Source organism: Stenella coeruleoalba, assembly GCF_951394435.1.
Source record: "Stenella coeruleoalba genome assembly, chromosome: 1".
In the NCBI taxonomy this organism is placed as follows: domain Eukaryota; kingdom Metazoa; phylum Chordata; class Mammalia; order Artiodactyla; family Delphinidae; genus Stenella; species Stenella coeruleoalba.
In genome coordinates this window covers 144,404,909-144,424,428 of record NC_137169.1, presented here as the reverse complement: position 1 = coordinate 144,424,428, position 19,520 = coordinate 144,404,909, and the positions used below count along the sequence as shown (strand labels likewise).

General features: G+C 36.5%; 1 protein-coding gene across 13 annotated transcripts in view; it reads right to left on the bottom strand.

Annotated features, from left to right (window-relative positions):
- The window catches only part of DISP1 (dispatched RND transporter family member 1), a 203,975-nt gene that overhangs the window by 47,858 nt on the left and 136,597 nt on the right, over window positions 1-19,520 (bottom strand). For 12 of the 13 annotated variants that reach the window (XM_079913942.1, XM_079913931.1, XM_079913940.1 and 9 more), the window contains one exon: window positions 2,823-3,348. In XM_079913942.1, the coding sequence (XP_079770068.1) occupies window positions 2,823-3,331 (509 nt within the window). In that variant the 5' untranslated portion in view covers window positions 3,332-3,348. Of the gene's footprint in view, window positions 1-2,822; window positions 3,349-16,772; window positions 16,802-19,520 lie in introns of those variants that run through there. The other variant, XM_079913934.1, reaches the window with a different exon arrangement.

Below are 19,520 nucleotides of genomic sequence, written 5' to 3'. Positions count from 1 at the left end.
TGTGCTCACACTACTTTATAAATCTTTACACAAACTATTCCCACTGTCTACAAGACAACCTCTTCTCCATTTGTAATGTTTTTCATTTTCATCCCTGTATGTCCCTTCTTGGTATCTCTTATCACAATATTGTAGCTGCCTGTTTGCTTTTCTGTCTCCCTTCCTACTAGCTTATAGCTCTATGAAGGAAAAAATAAAGTCTCATCTCATTTAGAACTACATCTTTGGTGCCTGGCACATACAAATATTCAGTAAATATTGTTGATTATGTAAATTCATAAATGTAGCAGATAGGGAAGAGTTTCTGGGAGCACACATTTTACAATATGTAAAATGAAAATATATAATATAAAATGAAAGTATGTAATATACACAACTGGACACATACCATTCCTTCGCAGGCATCTTTAAAAAGATTCTATGTCTGTTGCAGTTGATCAAAAGGCTCAAATTCTTGAGATAAAATTCTAATATGAAAGATTTCTCACATAAAATTCCAGTTTCCTCTACAACTGTTCCTGATGGACAAATATGGCACTTTTTATCAGTTTGTTTTTTAATGCCATTCTATTTAAAGTTGTATGTATATAGGACACTCATTCCTTTAAAATTAGGTCATTCAGAAATGCCAAGCCAAAGTCCTGAAAATACTGACAATGCCTATCATATTGAAACAATTGGTTACTTTATCCGTTGTTTTACTACTTTGTGAAGTTTTTTAAAGGAGGGATCAGCTTCAAAATGTAGAATTCTCTCTCATCTCACATCCTGCAACCATATAATTTATGATTCTGAAACATCAATATTTATGACCATATAATTACAAAACTAACCACTTACACTGTTTCATTCAAAATGGAAAGAGTCTAAAACTGGCCATGTAGCACAATGCTGTCAGGACTAATCTTCTAAGAAATGGCTTTGGTGAGTGTTTTTATTATAGTTCTATAAACTAAAAGACTCTCACATCTAATATGGAAAAATGTATTCAGAAACTGTAGAAACACGCTAGAGAAGACTCCCCCTGCCCCCCACCCCTTGTCATTTTCCCCATCTTTCTCTTCCTCTCTTTTCAAAAGAGTGAAACCAGATAATCTCAGCAGCATCTAAAATCTGATGAAGGTGAAAAGTATTTATTACTTAATCCCTGTCTGGATGTGACTTTTTAAAAACTTGATATATAATTGCCGTATAACATTACATTAGTTTCAGGTGTACAACGTAATGATTCGATATTTGTATATATTGCAAAATGATCACCATGATAAGTCTTGTTAACATCCATTACCACACACATTTACAAAATTTTTTTTTCTTGTGAGGAGAACTTTTAAGATCTACTCTCTTAGCAACTTTCAGCTATACAATACGGTATTATTAGCTATGGTCAGCATGCTGTATATTACATCCTCATGACTTATTTATTTTAGAACTGGAAGTCTGTACTCACTGTTTAATTAAAAGTGAATATGCTATATGCATACAATGGATTACTACTCAGCAATAAAAAGGGAAACTAATACACAGAGCAATTAGACAGTCTCAAAAATGTTATGAGTCAAAATTGCCAGACACAAAAGAGTATCTACTGTATGATTCCATTCATATGAAGTTTCAGAGCAAACAAAATAATTTATGGTAACAACTCAGAACAGTGCTTCTGGTGAAGAGAGAAGGAATGACTAAGAAGTGGCATAAAGGAACTTCCTGGGGTGACAGAAATGTTCTACATCTGACCAAGGTGTGCATTATACTAGTGTGTACATTTGTCAAAACTGATCAAACTATACACTTAAATATGTGCATTTCCCTGTGTATAAATTATACCCTAATATTCAATGAGAAGGCTGTCTTCTAGCTCTGTTTAGACTTTTTATTATCAAAAAATGTGAAATAATTCTTGGTCTCTATCAAGTATTCAGTATTTTAAAAAATATATCACCATTGCTCACCTGCAGTACATGTGATTTAACTTACCCACAGAAAAAATAGCTGGAAAGAACATATCAGAGAAACTATGGCCTGAAATGGGAAGGAGAACTGGCAATGATAGAGATTTTTCTAGTACTTTTCAATCTACCAGATCTGAAAACGTTTTACAAAAAATATTTTTTAAAGCCCTATGCTACATATTGATAGGTTTCATCTGCTAAAAGGAATTGTTGCCTTCATACGATCTCAACATATTACGCAGTCACCCAAACCACATGAATAGAAATTGTGAGTACACCCATAAGGAAGCAACTGGTTTTGTACTTCTTTTTTGTAAATGTTGATCACTATCAATAATAGCAAATATAAGACTCCTGTTTAGGCAGCCTCACCACCATGGGGGATATATCTATCCCCCATGTTTAATAATAGAAATTACTAACAATAGAACCTTTTACTGAACTTTATAATTCAAGGCCTAGCAGGGACATCTAACCAGTTCACAGGAGAAAACGGAAGGAAGGGTTTAATTGACTAAGAAGTTAATGGATAAAACAGATATAATATTACTTCATTTGCATTTTAGTAGGCTTCACACAATCCAAAAAATACGCATTTTGTTTTGTTTTGGTTTTGGGGTTTTTTTGGCCACGCCACGTGGCTTTTGGGATCCTAGTTCCCCGACCAGGGATTGAACCTGGGTCCTCGGCAGTGAAAGTGTGGAGTCCTAAATGCTGGACTGCCAGGGAATTCCTGAAATATGCACTTTTACTGGTTTCCTATCCCTGATACATTTTTCTCTCCTCCTTTGGGAGAAATCAACACCAACAACCACATTCATGTGGAATTAGTTGAATGAGAAAGTTCAGCAAAACAACTGGACCACTCACCTTATGTTGGCTATATGCTGTGGCACAGGCTGATGCTGAAAATGGTCAGGCCACGGATGATGCAGGCAGAAGGATGGAGAGGGCTGAAGACAGCACGTTGTCTGATAAACAGGTGAATGGTTTGGACAGAGAGATGCAGAATACTCTGAGTGTGGCTGCATGCAACACGAGGCCAAAGCAGGAGGTGCTGCGGGGCCAGCCTCGGGATGGCACTCTTGGTGACTGTCATGGGTAGTCAAAGGGTGATGGTATGGGCAAGGATGGCAGCACAGGGATAACATCTGAGGCGTTCTTTGGTTGTCTAAAGGCAGAAAGGATGATTTAACTGTGCCATTAACTTGCAGGCATCCATTTGGACTCACTTTTGCTCTGGGCGCTTCTTTGGGGGTGAGTTGCTGGGCTGCAGGGTCTCCATCACAGGGGGTGGGGGGACTAGCGCTGGTAGCACTGGTGGCGATGCTGCCATTGCTCAGAACCACAAAATCGTTGTTTCCGTTGTTCATAGCCATGCTCCAATTTCTTGACCCTAAGAAAGAAAATGATATAAAATCATCCAGTTACAGTCAGGTAGGCAATTATGTAAAGAAGATAGGAAAACTATTTTAAAACAGCTCTTTAAAAACAAGGGTTCTTGCAGGAGTTGTGAAAGCACTGGGGGAAGCCCAGCTCACCTGCAACAGAACCAGCCATGGGTTAGGCCTCCTTTTCTTTCCTCCCAGCTACACCATGCACCTTGAGAACCCTCTCCTATCCCACTGACCACTTCCTCCCTGCCCCATCTCTATTTTCAGTGCCTGTCTTCTCTCCTCATCCTAGATGTGCAATTCAGTTAAGAATTAGAACATTTTAGGATGGGGGTGGGAAGGGGGTAGAAGAGACAGAAAATACCAATATCATTCTTTAGCTTTTCAATAATATCATGCTTAGGGTGTTCTGATATAGGAATAATGGGCAAAATGAAGGGCTACTCTGAAGCAATTAGTTGTGTAGGTTCAGATAATGTGGATAATCTTAAGAATGTTTTATGTCTTTGAAAAATGTCAAGAAAATATGATTTTTCCTCTAAGTCACTCAGGTCCTAGAATAAGAATAAACAAAAGAAAATAAAAACTAATTAGCTAAGCTAAGAACTGTGGCAACCAAGATATCAGATGCAAAAGTTTTATCCCCTACACCAATGAATGTAATGCTAAAAAAATAATAAAACATGCCACATAAGTTGCCGTGAACTTAATTTGTTTTCTATGCTATGTCCTACAGGTAGCAATGCTTGCACATAAGAAAAAGAATACTATGGCTGGGATTTGCTTCAAGTGAGATTTTTGTTATTAAGTTTTTCCCCTCCACCAAAGGGTCTAGGCCTTCAATGTAAATGAAAAATTAGTGTTCAAATTACCAGTAATATTTTTCTGTCCAGTCAACAAGCAAACGCAAAGCCAGACAGCCTTCTTCCTCTCCCCTTGCCCACTTATCACCTCCTGACCAACATACACACAAAATGTGGAAATGTGCAATAAGAAAAATAGGTCATCAAATGCTAGTGGTCTATTTAACCTACATGTGAAAGCCAACAAGAAAAAAAGAAAACCATTGTTTGGCTCACTAACCCTTCTGGCATGGCATTTTTCTGAGTGGACAAAACAGCTTCTGGAGAAATCTCTCTCCAGTCTCTCCCCATCTCTGTCAGACACACAGGTACTAGAAGAAATCGTCTCTTTTCAGTCTGAGTACATGTAATGACAAACCCAGGTCACCCATGAGGAAGATTCCTATGCATATTTTCACCCAATTTATAAACTGCTCAACTGGGGTATTTCTGAACAGGGAATGCCAGAATGATGCATAACGTTTCAATGTGAACACTAATACCCAGAAGATACTCACTGTACTAGGATGCAAATTTAGCATTATTGACTTATTTTCCTTTCAGATAGAGCTCATCAAACACTCAAACACACACATACACACACACACACACACACACACACACACAGCCATTCAGCTATATAAACATCAACGCTGTAAGAAATGGAAGAATTAATGTAGACGTTAAAAAATTTCTTCATAAATTATTGTAGTGGAAAAGACAAAGCATTTATAAATATCAAAACATATATGTAAATCAAGCAGATGTTACTTCTCTCATCAGCCTTACCGTCACTTTGGAAAGTAGTCTGCCAATCCCGACTTCCTTTTATAATGAGCATTGAGAAGGATTTACTGGGGGGCCAACCCACACAGCATGTGGAATCTTAGTTCCCCGACCAGGGAATGAATCCACAGCCACTGCAGTGGAAGCACAAAGTCTTAACCACTGGACTGCCAGGGAAGACCCTGAGAAGGATTTTGAATTGTAGTAAACACAGTTGCTCTCTTCTTCAGTAAATCACTCCTGGGTATAAACACCTCCTACAAAACACTCAAACGATATCCCCAACACAAAGCATTGGTAGTTAAAAGTATTATCCAACTAGTGGGAAGATAAGGTAGATAAACTGGGAAGAGCCCTAAAGTGACCCAGGAGGCAGAAACTCTAATCTTTTTTCCATCACTTTCTTAACGTGCCATCTCAGCGAGATCTGCTCCCTTAAGCTTCCTAATACTGAAGGATATATCCTCCCTTTTGTTGTTAACAAAAGAAAAAGCTGTATGCAAATGTTCTGAAAACAATAAAACATATTAATCAAAGGCCATCTAAAAAGGCACTAGAGTTTTTAAAAAGTTAATTGAAATTTAAGATGTTTATTTGTATGGTTAAGTGAAAGATAGTCTAGAAAATGTAAGAAGCAATTGCTTGGTGAGATAAATTGCCATTTCTTGGAATTAGAAACTCTCATTGTACAGATACTCCACAGAACTCACAGAGGGCATGAGCTTTCTCTTGCCTCTACCCATGACTCATGTTCCCAAGCCTTCTCTTCAGACCTCAGCCAAGCTACCAGAGCTGATGCAATCTTCTAGGCTGAATGGGAAAATCAAGACCTCCTCTTGGCCCTTCCATCAGGATAGAAGGAAGACTTTTTCTAGTTTGTCGATTTGTTCTGACCATCCTAGGTTGGTTAATATCATTTCAGAGAGCCTATTTTTGGTATTCAATTCAATCAGCCCTATTAACTATAATCACAGCTGTCAGGTGGGTTACGCTAGTGAGAAGTATCTAACAAAAATCCTCAAAGTTTTCAAGTGAAACTGGGCTTAAGACAGAGCGCCATCAACCCGGAACACTCATCAAAGTACCCTGAAATCCTCTCTAGACTCTCCGAAATTTCATCTGTTTCCCTATCTTCTAATTAAATCTGCTTTTCGTCAGGAAAAATAATTTTTCTTTTTCTTTGTAACAAGAATTACAACTATCATTCTCTCTTATTTTTATTGCAAATGCATCATATTGTAGTTACATAAGAGTTAAATAGATTTTTGCAGGCCAGCCAAGGGACCTAATCACCGTTTATAACATTTTTTCCCCAGTGTGGTAAAATGCAGTTCAAGTGCCAAATAACTGACTTACGAATGATTTCTGGAGCACAACTTGTTTTGTAACTTGGAGATTTCTTGTAATGAAGTAGGTACAAGTGGAGAGTAAAGAATAATTTGAACTCTGACTTTGGCTCGTATTTGAAGAAAGTCATATAAGCTTTCTATGATTCACTTTCTTCAATCATAAAATGGGAACAATCAAATTGACTTTATAAATAAGTTGTGGGTTATAAGTAAAAAATAATAAAAAAGCAAAAGCAGACAAAAATTGTTCTAAGAAATGTTTACAGATTAAGTTCAGTGGATGTATTTGTGTAAGAATTCAGGTGACCAGGAGAACAGCAAAGTTTCGATCTAAAGTCAAGAGTTGACGGCTTCCCTGGTGGCGCAGTGGTTGAGAGTCCGCCTGCCGATGCAGGGGACACGGGTTCGTGCCCCGGTGTGGGAAGATCCCACATGCCACGGAGCGGCTGGGCCCGTGAGCCATGGCCGCTGAGCCTGCGCGTCTGGAGCCTGTGCTCCGCAACGGGAGAGGCCACAACAGTGAGAGGCCCACGTACGGCAAAAAATAAATAAATAAATAAATAAAGTCAAGAGTTGACCTTAAGGCCACACAGAGAAAGACCTTATTTCTTTAGAAATGAGACAAATGAGAAAAAAATTTGGTCTGAGCCAGAGAGAACAGGAAAAGAGATGAGAGAGTGGAAGATTCAACATCATAAAAATGAATTATTGTGATAAATGTAATGCTATGTGATTATAAATGCAGTGATAATAGTGTTTATGCGGGAAGTTTAAAATAAGTTTTGGATCAAATATAATGAACAATTTTAAAAGAGCTTTGTTGAAATCACCTGTTTTCCCCAGGGCCCTAACACACAGGGACTGTCAAAAGAAAGCTATTCTTGAGACACTGGCTTGAGGTGTGATGGAGCCCCATGGCCAGATATTTTAGTGTATTTCCTGTTGTTCATGAATATAACATGCCAATATCAACACATCCGAAGCCACTAATCTCACACCTCCTATTTCACCTTTTCTATACTAGCATTTTTATGTCCTGAGTGCTTTAGCTGTTTGGGGACTGACTATAAGGCCTTTGGCCAAAGACCATCTTTTGATTACATTTTAAAATTTAAGATATTTTTCTTTGAGCCTCAGCTCTTCACATGTAGAAATCAGGATGGGAACCAGTGTCCACCTCATAGGATTACTATGAGAATGTAAAAATATTTTGAAAACCATAAAGGGCTATGTATTTACAATGGAAGAATTATTATTATTGCTTGATTGAGTGATGAGAATATAAAAAAATATGGAATGATGCTTCCTAGTTCCAAAGCTGAAATTATGTTTTAAAATGGCATCAGAGATATCTGTGGCTTAGAAGAAATGGCCTGGGTGGGTCTGAATTTGAAAGCTGACTCTACAGGTTACTAACTTTGAGAACCTAGGTCAAGTTATTTACATTCTTAGAGTCTCTAAGTGTTGATTCTTCTTAGAGTTAAATTTGTTTGAAATGCAAATTGGTGCAACCTTCTAAAAGAGCAACAGGGCACTACTAATCAAAATTTGAAATACCCTCATCCTTTGACTCACAATTCTACTAGGAGTTTACCCCTTTGGATATACTTGAACAATGTGTAAAGATAAATGTCTGGATAAAGATGCTGACTGCACCACTGCTTGTAACAATGAAAACAAAAAAAAACAAGGGAAACCGCCTAACTTATCAATAGGGGACTTAAATTCTGTTATATCTATACCTTGGGTACTCTGCACAACAAAAAAGAATGAATTAAATCAGGATTATTGCTAGGGAAAGAAGTCCAAAGTACATCTTCATGTGTGAATAAAACCTCACTGCAGAAGAGCCTATGTGGTATGAATCCATTTCATTAAAAAAGTGGCGGAAACACACATGTATGGTTAGTATATACACAGATAATTTCTAGAAGGACATAAGAAAATGCTAACATTGTTTCCTGCTGGAGAGTTGGACTGGGCCATTTGGAAGGGTAGAGAAGACTTTCACATTTTACCTTCTGTACCGCTTGCAACTTTTACTACAAATGTGCCGTCTTCATAGTAATAAAATATTAATGAAACAACATATAAAGTTTCTAGCACAGTGAGTAATAACGAACAGAAGATAACTATTATTAAAATGCAAAAACAGAAGCAAACTTATTTCACCTTAAAGGGTAAACAGTCGTCTCTTCACTGGATGCATTTTTAATTGTTTGTCTTCCAGTACATATCTGCTTTCTTACAATAGCACCCTACACAATCTATCAAATAACTGGATAAAGCAGGAAATCAAAAAGGATTTAAGGAGCAAGAACAGATGAATACAAACTATTCGGAAAAAGGTTTTCAATATATCTTATCTCCCAGCTTCCAAATTTTGGGAAACATAAATTATTATTTGTTGGACCAAAGCTATCTATGAACCAAAAGTATCATGACTAGTTTCATAAGCATTAAACAGAGAATACAGAGAAGAAATATAGAGGCATTTCAATCACATGTAAAGAGAAAAGTCATCAGAGCTCATGTGATTAGAAGGTTCAAACAATTACATCCTACTCTGGGCTCAGGACACTTACACCTATAAGATCAAAGGAAATTACCCTGCTTCAAAGACTTAAAAGTAGTATCTCATTGGAAATGCTATCATATAATCATAGTAGGAACTGCTGGAATTATGGAAATTTTATTTATCAACATATTACATGTGAAAATATGCTAATGACACACAATTTACCCAAAAGATGCCATCAAACTATTTAGGTGGCTCCACATCCAAAAAGAGTTATGAAAGCCTCTTAGCAGCTCCTTGCAATTGGAAGCCATAACTGTTTTTGTGGCCAGAAAACTGTCAAGTTAAAATCTAGAGGTAATGTGGACGAGAATACACAGACATGTTCCAATTACCACAGTAACCACTCAGCAAAGCCATCACTATCCTTGACAAACGCAGGGCTCAGATAGCCTGAAGGAACAACATCTTCATCCGCATCAACAGTTATACTGGTACACCTCTGCGGTATTGCCAAACACTTTCACACACATGATCTCACTTGAGTTATCCTCCTAATAGCCCTCAGAAAAACAGGTGTGGCAGGCATTACCGCTCTACTTTGCAAAAGAAAACTTGAGACACAGAGTCTCAGATGGTAAGGCCAGGAAGTCTGATGCTGAGGTTTTGAAGGCTTTCTGCTTAACTACATTCCATAAGCTTAGATAATGTATTCCCGAATAACCCTTTGCTTCATCAGATTCATAACATCAAACTTAACAGTAAATGGCAAGGCTGAATCAAAAACAAGATCCCATATTGTAGCCAATCATCTTTTTCAGAAGTGATGTTCCCTATAACACAGTTTCACTAGACAAAATACAAAACACTGATAACAGTGTTTCTCAAACATAGGGATCACTTGGGGATGTTGCTAAAATGTAGATTCTGATACAGTCCATCTGGAGTGGGACAAGAATCTTCCAACAACAAGCCCATACCGTTGGTCCCTGGAACACACTTTGTGTAGCAAGGCAAAAGCACAAACTAGGTGCGGAGGCTACAAGAGAATCAGGCCTAAGGAATGGCAAAATGATGCTCAATTAAAGCAGAATGGATGCAACAAGCAGGGAAATGATACCAGTTAACAGAGAAATAGAGTCCTGTTTTTCTAATTAAGACAGAAAAGTAACAAATTTTAATAGTAGAGGTTCTAATTGATAACCAAGTTTAATTATGGCTTATTTCAGGACTCCTAAACTGTTGTGTACATAGAAATAACAACCAATCAGATTTTAATCTTCTTAGTGTAATGTATATGGATTGAAGCACCTTGCCCAGTTAACTGGGTGAGACAATCTTTTTCTCTCAAGTGGTACTAGATATTGGAGATACCTGAAGTCTTTTTTTCATACCAGTTATAAAGGCAGTTTGGGAGTACCTGTATTCATTATGCACCAAACCTGTTTTAATATGAAATTGCTCCCCTAAAATTGCTTGATACTTATCCTAAAATGATGGTCTCATTTCTTATCACTGGTACCAAGATGCCCTATTAATAGCTAGTGCTATGGCAAGAGAAAAAACAGCTGCTCTAAACGCACCAGAGAAACAGACAAAGAAGTATATTTGTGGCATCTTCTAGAATGGGACGGTGAAAGCTGGATGGTAGAAGGACATCAGCCAGGTTTTTTCTCTAGGAATATTATTTCCCTTCAAAGGGCTATTAAAATGTTTTTTTATCATCTCACTGTGTCAGACACTTTCCTCACAATACCTCTATGAAGATTTTGTTAAACCCATTATAGAGAAAACTGAGGGTCAAAAATATTACAGTGTAACTAATGCAAATCACATGATTGGGATTCAATCTTAGACCAGGATGTCTCTGAGAGTGAGGCTTTTCAACCAACCTCAAGATGCTTCTAGGGCAATGCCAAGTTCAACTAGCTTTTATGGGACCACTAGAGGCTACTGATATAAAATTCAGTCTGAAGGTCCACGTGAAAAATATCCTCTGAATTCAGTATTTCCCAAGACAGTTTTAAAAGGTATAATTCAGCATTCAAGAGTGTCAGAGACATATTTCACTGAATTAAAAGAAGTGCTATCTACCCATGTATCATATTATCCAAACCTGAAAAGCAAGACAATGGATTAATCTTTGTTGTCATGTAGTGTCTGGACTATTTCAAAATAATGTAATTGTGACCTGACAGCAAAATCTGTATCTTTAATCAAAGAATCAGGCCCTCTTAAGGAACTAAAAAGTATAGTCTTAAATAAAGAAACATAATCTTCTCTCCTTCTGAGATGAATTAAATTTTCTTATTTTTCTTTGAGTTCATGAACTTTCTACAATTAAACTCTCCTTCAATAAGAACACTTTAAGTATCTTCATTTAATCACCTATAAGCATTTTATACGTTGCAAAGAATTCTACAGAAATTAGGTACTACTGCTATCATTCCCCTTAATCATAAACTGCAATAAATTAGAAGCCATTTTCTCAAAGAAACATTGTTATACGTTTGAGAATCTATACCACTTAATAAACATTTAATAAGAACCCACTAGGTATTACTATGCTTTGCATCACACTACGAGAAAGCAAACTGTTGTGTTCTAGGAAATCTGAAAATAAGGGATCACCATTCTTCTACAATGAAAACTCACTGCTGCCTATTAATTTTTTTTTTTTTTTTTTTTTGCGTTATGCGGGCCTCTCACTGTTGTGGCCTCTCCTGTTGCGGAGCACAGGCTCCGGACGCGCAGGCTCAGCGGCCATTGGCTCACGGGACTAGCCGCTTCGCGGCATGTGGGATCTTCCTGGACCGAGGCACGAACCCGTGTCCCCTGCATCGGCAGGCGGACTCTCAACCACTGCGTCACCAGGGAAGCCCTAAATTTATATTATCAAGAAGGTAGTTTCAACTTATGCTAACAAACATCATCTTTGAAAATGAAATATACCTAACATTTTTATATAACCTCTTTTAAATGTGATTATACACAAGATGTATAGGTAAAGGCACCAATGAAGATAAACTATAAATGTTACATGTTTTATTTTTACAAAAACCATTCATAATATTTACAAACAGCTTAATGATACAGAAGAAAAATTAAAATTGACAGATACAGTTTTCCCCTTGCCCAGATTTACAGAACTATATTGATAGATAAGAGTTAAAAAATATTAGGAAGATATTATAGTGTATGTGCCATAGCCAATCTGAAGACACTGCATTTGGAAAGCAGTCTTATTGCTAGATATGAATTAGGTTGTCAAGGCTGAGATTTATACTTATGGGGTGAATGATAGGAATTTCAGGGCTGTGGAAACATCAGTCTCATTTTTCTCATGTTTCATGTTTAATGTACCTTTGGTAGAAGGTCTATGTGGGAAGAGAAATGCGGGTGTAAAATAAAAAAGTTTATCTTTTACAGTCTGGGATAAATGATAGTCGAGAACATCATCTTTTTAGCATAAACACTTATTTACCTAAATATATATTTCAAGAGCAGTATCACTATATTGTAGTTATTAAAGCAGTTTTCAGAGATCTCTTTTCCAAGTTCCTCCACCAAAATTATCATTCCACAAAATATTCACCACTTCTCCCCACACTTACAACAAGTGTTATATCCATAAGCATCAATACCCTTAAAAAAGAGAAAGAGAAAGTATTCTTTTATCTTTGAGTTCCTATTTCAAAGATATGAATGAGTTTCAATTCTATAAAGCTGCAATAATTTCTTTTAACCCTAAGTCTGAAGATTTATGTTCATTTACATAACTAAGAATATACAAAATAAAACTAGAGAAGTTTTTATAGTCAGAAATGTCGATCTCTGGTCTTTCAAAAAAAATTCTAGAAAGCCCACTAAAAAGTTGTTATTTAACTCAAGAATCAGCTAAGACATCCATTTGGACTCTGCTGCAAGTCTTGAAGGGAACACAATAAATATAACAAATATTCACAAAGTTACAAGTCTATTACAGTGGTTTCAACCCATTCTGCACACTAGAATCACTTCAGTAATATGAAAAAAAATTACAGACACAGGGCCCTGGTCCCAGACGTTATGATTTAATTCATATTGTAATGGGGTGTGGACATTAGCAGTTTTAAATGCTCCCCAGATGATTCTAATGTGCAGCTAGGGTTCAGAACGACTGATTTATACTTTTAATTAATGCTGATCAATTTATAAGAGCAAGCAACTGCCACTCAAAATATTCCATATTGGTTCAGAAATTATTGCTTGAAATGCAGAATATTGCTGTATATTCAAAAACATTTGGACCTGGTACTCCATGTTAGACATGTGTTATAGTATTTGGATTAGTTTTACTTCTTTGGGGGTTATCCTTGACATTATAAGCGTGGGGACAAGGGTGCAGGGAAGAGAAATCCTTAATAAGACATTAGTTTGAGAGCCAACAGTGTGGAATTCATGTGTGACAATGTTGTGGAAACACAAAACAACTTGTCACACAGTCTCAAGTACTTATAGATCATTTGGATAGAGTTTAGGGTATAGCCAATTGGACTAACAAGTTTATTGAACCCTCAAGAAAAAATATCTCCCCAACCCCTGGTCAGTATCCAATATGAAGTCCCAAGCATCTCTATTAAAAGAGGATGTTCCCTAAAGTTTTGTGCCAAAAAAAGAAAGAGAAAGAAAGAAAGAAAGAGAGAGAGAGAGAGAGAGAGAGAGAGAGAGGAGGAAGGAAAGAAGGAAGGAAGGAAGAAATAAAAGAGAAAAACAAAAGGAAAAAGAAAAGAAAAAATACTTCTGATTGCATTTTAAGCATTTTAAACGTTTCAATTCTAGAGTCAGACAACCTCCAGACACCAGGCCTCCTATCTAGCCTCACATCCTAGTAAAAAAAGAATTAATCACAAGATGCTTTGGTAATAAACAGGACCCCCAAGATGTGATAGGTTTAGCTTTAGGCCGTAAGATTTCATCTGAAATTATTCTGCCTCAACTAAAATCACAAAACATTGAGCAATCTATCTGTATCACTATAGCTCTTCCCCAGTAGAAACAGGATCATATGACTGAGTTTAACTCATGTTGTTGAACAGATCACAAGCATGTCTAAAGACACCATGAATGTTTAATACTTTACACATCTCATAACCCTCAAAATTTAGCAGCTCAAAGGAAAAAACCATCACCGAGATAAATCAAAATAAGAAAATTCTACATGCACGTATTATGAGGCAGAAGAATGTGAAGGGATTTTTAAAAAACGTCTTCCATAAAGACAAAAACTGAAATCAATCACCATAAAGCACATGAAAGTTGTTTGATTTAGATGGTAACCTGTTGTTTCTTCATATTACACTTAGAATTATCTAAGCTTTTCCCACCAATGCTAAGTATCTGACACCAGGCTCCACTCCCTGCTGTTTTGTGAAGTTTGAGAAGTAGCAAATCAAATTTCCTAGAGCAGCTCCCCAAATGGGTTCTTCCCTGCAGAGTCCAGCAAATCAAGTCTCAGGGGTATCCTTCAGTCTACTGAGCAACTTGGGAAACATATCTCAAGGTATTTGTATGAGACAATTGAAGACATCCTTTTACTTAAAGGACACTGAGATTTACTTTCAGCTTAGAAAAACATCAAATATTTGAATTGGATCAGTAAAGTAACTCTTACCAAGAGTCTGGGTACACCTTTCATAAATCTTTTTCTATTCCTTACTTAAATTATTATTATAAATACTTGTGCATTCTGCTGTTTGCTTTCTTGTATACATTAGGTGAACTGAAATTCCATCTACATTGTTCAAGTGGGATTCTTGTTTGTCACAAAGGTAATTAAATCGTATTTTTCAGTTAAATAGGTGAATGTCCTTATTTAGACAGCATATAATATAAATAGGTGAATGTCCTTATTTAGACAGCATATAATAAAAACTATTGTGAATAGTTTTCTTCGAATCTAATATGCGAGCCTGAAATAAGTGAGCCTGTTGAATAGTGATTAAAATGATAAAAGAATAGAAATTAAGAGAGGGAGAACAAAGGGCCGCCCTCTTCCCCAAGTCTTGCTTTTCTCATATATTTAGTTGCTTTGTTTTATATTTTTTCCAAAAGGCTGAGAAGTTAAGCAGTTCATTTGTCTTGATCCTAAACACCGTTTTATTTCCCGTGTTAGGATGTGATCAGGAATTGTAATTTTTGAAAAACTGGAAATGTTCATACGGTCAGTGTGTCAAGGCTGTCCATCACCCATACTGAGCTATAAGAGAGTTATAAGAGTTGAACTGTTGAGGGTGCTCTGATCCAATCCCAGAAATGAAAGTAGTTAGAATGAAAGGTAAAGAATTGGTACACAGCAGACACTGAAAAGCAGATTTCCCCAGTTGCCAAAAAAGCATTGAGTGGTTCAATACAAACTAAAAAGACAACTGGGATTAGAGTAAAATGTGGAATGAAACCATTTTATAATATATATCATTTCCCAGACCGAGGCAAGGTTAACATGTATTTACTAAACTGCTTTGTAGGTCTTTCATTTCAGACACTTAAACATTACATATTTTTTCATAATCAATGCAAATAGTTCATGCTCACAATTCTATAATTCACGTCTAAGATGTAAGCTATATGAAACATGGAAATACATAAAAAATACTCTGCCTTATCTTTGTATACTAAAACAAAAACTGACAAATGAAGTATAATCATCCAATAAAATACTCCAATATTTAAGATTTGGCAAAGAAAGCATCCTAAGATAGTTTATTAAGAGACATAATTTTTAAAAAATAATGCCAAGACTATTTAACATTTTAAAAAGTAGAAATGTGTCAGCAGACATTAAAACCATGGGAAGTAGTAAAGCCACTACCAGTGGAACACTCTAGAGTTTATTTACATAGTTTAGTGACTTCCCAGCCATCAAAGGGAATTAGAGTTTTCTTAAATTATAAATTATCATCTAAAATAACCCTCTTGTGGGTAAAAAGGACATAGTCATTCTTTTCCTTTCGACAGGAATACCTGTTAAAGAAAATTTTAGCAAATTGTAAAGTATGCTCTCTATTTCTTGCATTATCCCTGAAGAAAGTCATTTATGGTCAGTCAATGATTTGCATGAAATACCTTGGTTCTTGCCAAATTTTTATCCACTTGGTTTTAAAAAATTTTACATTTTACTACAAAACATACAAATATTTCACAAGTTAAACCAGTTTGAAATTTTCTACTAGTCACATGTAAATTATCCATTCTAATTTTAAGCAAAAGTAAATATGGCAAATACATTCTGATTTCTACTTTATGTACTAAATACAATTATAATGTAGCTGTCATTGCCACCATTAAAATGAATACAATGCACAAAACGTTTAATCACCTCAAAAACAAATTGAGGGTGTATAGCGAGATGTGTATTTAAAATGAACATTGATAAAAATTAAACTTGCTGTGGAAGTTTGGCTCGCAAGTGTATATCTTCACTCAACTTCTCTTTTTATAAGTTGGAAGATGTAATATTTTACTATTTTCTTACAATGTTTAATTCACAAAAGTGGTTAAAGTGATTCCTACAATCCTACATCTATTTTTCTACCAACTGGCGATGAGAGAAGCACGTATTTTCCAACTTCTGATCTAGATAGTGGTTAAAGAAGAATCTCAAATCATGAAACAGCTAAACAACTTGAAATCTAAAGTTTCTTCCCAACTTCATAAAAAAGGCACATTTGAATAAACCTTAAGAAACAACTTACCTTACCTTACTGTGCTACACTATCATTCAAAAAAACTTCGTAAGATTTTAATGCATTCAGATGCCGTTCAAAGCTTACACTGAAAAAAAATTGTGAGCTGGAATTTTAAATTAATCCAAGGAGCGCACAGCAAAGTTCAGTTTTTAAATAAATTCTCCCCAAATAACACATTCACAGAAGCATGAGTAAATGTATTACCTTTATGTTAAAAGAAGAAACGTCCCTGGTTCAGTTTGGTCTGCAAATGATTGCAGTGGCCACAGCCGAAACTGGCCGCAGGAACAGAGCACACAGAGAGCAACCAGGGAGTCTCAGGAGTAGCTCCTCGGAGCGGCGGGACAGACGGAATGACAAGCACATGCAGATTGCTTTGAATTAAGCATGTTCGTTCGGGGCTGGAACTTTCCGTATTTGCTCTCCTATAGGACAGGAGAGTTTTTCTCCTACTTAACCCCTGGGGGCAAGGTCTCAATAATGGTAACAGCTGGCATACAGAGGGGCTTGATCTGAGCACAAGGTCAGCAAGCCAGGATATGAAGGTGACATGTAATTTCTAGCCTTTTCCTGCTTCTACAGGGAAATTGCACGAAGGACTGTTTTTAGTTATAACTTCCTTTGATCTTTTGGATTTAAAGTTACTTAGTAGATTAAAGCCATGCTAGCTGATATTATTTGCTTGCTTAGGCTAACTTAAGTGTTACAGATTCAGTTTTCTGACACATAGGGCTACTGCATTTAAAGTAACACAAATAAACACCAATCCGTGTTTATTTCCAAGTTCCGGGGATTCTTGTGTTCTTTCACAAATGGCTTTTGAGACTCTGCTTTTAAGGCAGAAAGTTCATAATTTTTAAAAAAGGCAGAGTCTTCTCTATTAAAAAGGAAAGTATTATTTAAAGCAGTTGTGTTTCTCTTCAATTTTCCTAAACAAAAACCGTTTGTTACATGAATTTGACACTGCTTTTTTAGAAATTTGTGGTCCTATTGATGCCAGTATTAAAAATTTCACAGCCACAACGACAAAAAAACCTTACAAAAACCTGCAAACAAATGCTTTAAATTTACACATGACATCCATTGGCAAATAAGTGATCATTTACTGCATCCATGAAACCTAACTTTTCATGACTTCTTTAATAAAAACGTATAAACAACTCTTTTAACAGGCTGTACTGATAGCAATTTCAAAATTAAAGACGATAACACGAGTAATCAAAGAAAAAATAGGTAAAATTGGACTTCATCAAAATAAAAAAAACTTTTGTACATCAAAAAACATTATCAAGAAAGTGAAAAGAAAACCTACAGAATGGGAGAAAATATTTGCAAACCACATAACTAAAAGGCTAGTAACCATAAAATATAAAAAACTTACAAATCAGCAATAAAAAGACAAATAATCCAATTTAAAAATAGGCAAGGTTTTGGAATAGAGATTTTTCTAAAGAAAATATCCAAATGGCTAATATGCACATAAAAAAGATGTTCAACATCACTAGTTATTAAAGAGTGCAAATTAAAACCACAATGAAAAACTACTTGACATCCACTAGGATAGCTATAATCAAAAGAAGAAACAGGGGCTTCCCTGGTGGCGCAGTGGTTGGGAGTCCGAGTCTGCCTGCTGGCGCGGGGGACGCGGGTTCATGCCCCGGTCCGGGAAGATCCTACATGCTGTGAAGCGGCTGGGCCCGTGAGCCATGGCTGCTGAGCCTGCGCGTCCGGAGCCTGTGCTCCGCGATGGGAGAGGCCACAGCAGTGAGAGGCCCGCGTACCGCAAAAAAAAAAAAAAAAAAAAAGAAGAGAGGGAGGGAGGGAACAAATACTGGCAAGGATATGGAAGAACTGGAACATCATACACTGCTGGTGGGAACATAAAATGGTATAGCCACTGTGGAAAATGGTCCAGCAGTCCCTCAGAAAATTAAACATAGAGTTACCATATGACACAGCAATTTCACTCCAGGTACACTTGATCCTCATTATTTGTGGATTCCGTATTTGCATATTTGCCTACATGCTAAAATTTGTGATCCCAAAATAATCCTCACGGTGTTTCTCAGTCCTTCAGACATGTACATACACAGAGTAGGGGAAAATTTGAGTCTTCCAATAAACATGTTCCCAGGTGAGGTTGAACAAGGTGACACACTGCCTTCTTGTTTCAGTTCTCACACTGAAAACAAGTGTTCCTTTTGCAGTCTATTTTGGTGCCATGTTTTTCACATTTTTGTGCTTTTGTTGGCAATTTCACTGTTTAAAATGGCCCTAAAGTGTCACGCGCAGTGCTGTCTAGTGTTCCTAAGCTCAAGAAGGCTGTGATGTTCCTTACAGAGAAAATACATGTGTTAGATAAGTTTACTTAGGCATGAGTTAATGGTGCTGTTGGATGTGAGTTCAATGTTAATGAATCAACAACATATATTAGATAAGGTAACTTTAAACAGAAACACACACAAAGCAAGGTCATGTATTGACTATATATCAAAAATGTGACCAGAGTCTTGAAGGAACCTAACCATGACTCAGTATTCACTAATTCAGTGTTTGCAGAGACTTTAAAGAATGTAACTACTGCAAATGAGGAGAATCGACTGTATATATACCCAAGAGAATTGAAAACGTATGTTCATAAAAAACTTGTAATGAATGTTCATAGCAGCATTATTCACAACAACCAAGGAATCAACTCAAATGTCCATTAAATGATGCATGGATGAGCAAAATGTGGTACACACATACAATGGAATATTATCCAGCCATAAGAAGGAATAAAGCACTGATACATGGTACAACATGGATGGACCTTGAAAACACTATGCTAAGTGAAAGCCAGACACAAAATGTCACATACTGTATGATTCCATTTACATGAAATATCCAGGATAGTCAAATCCATAGCGATAGAAAGTAGATTAGTGGATGCCAGGGGTTGGGGGATGGAGA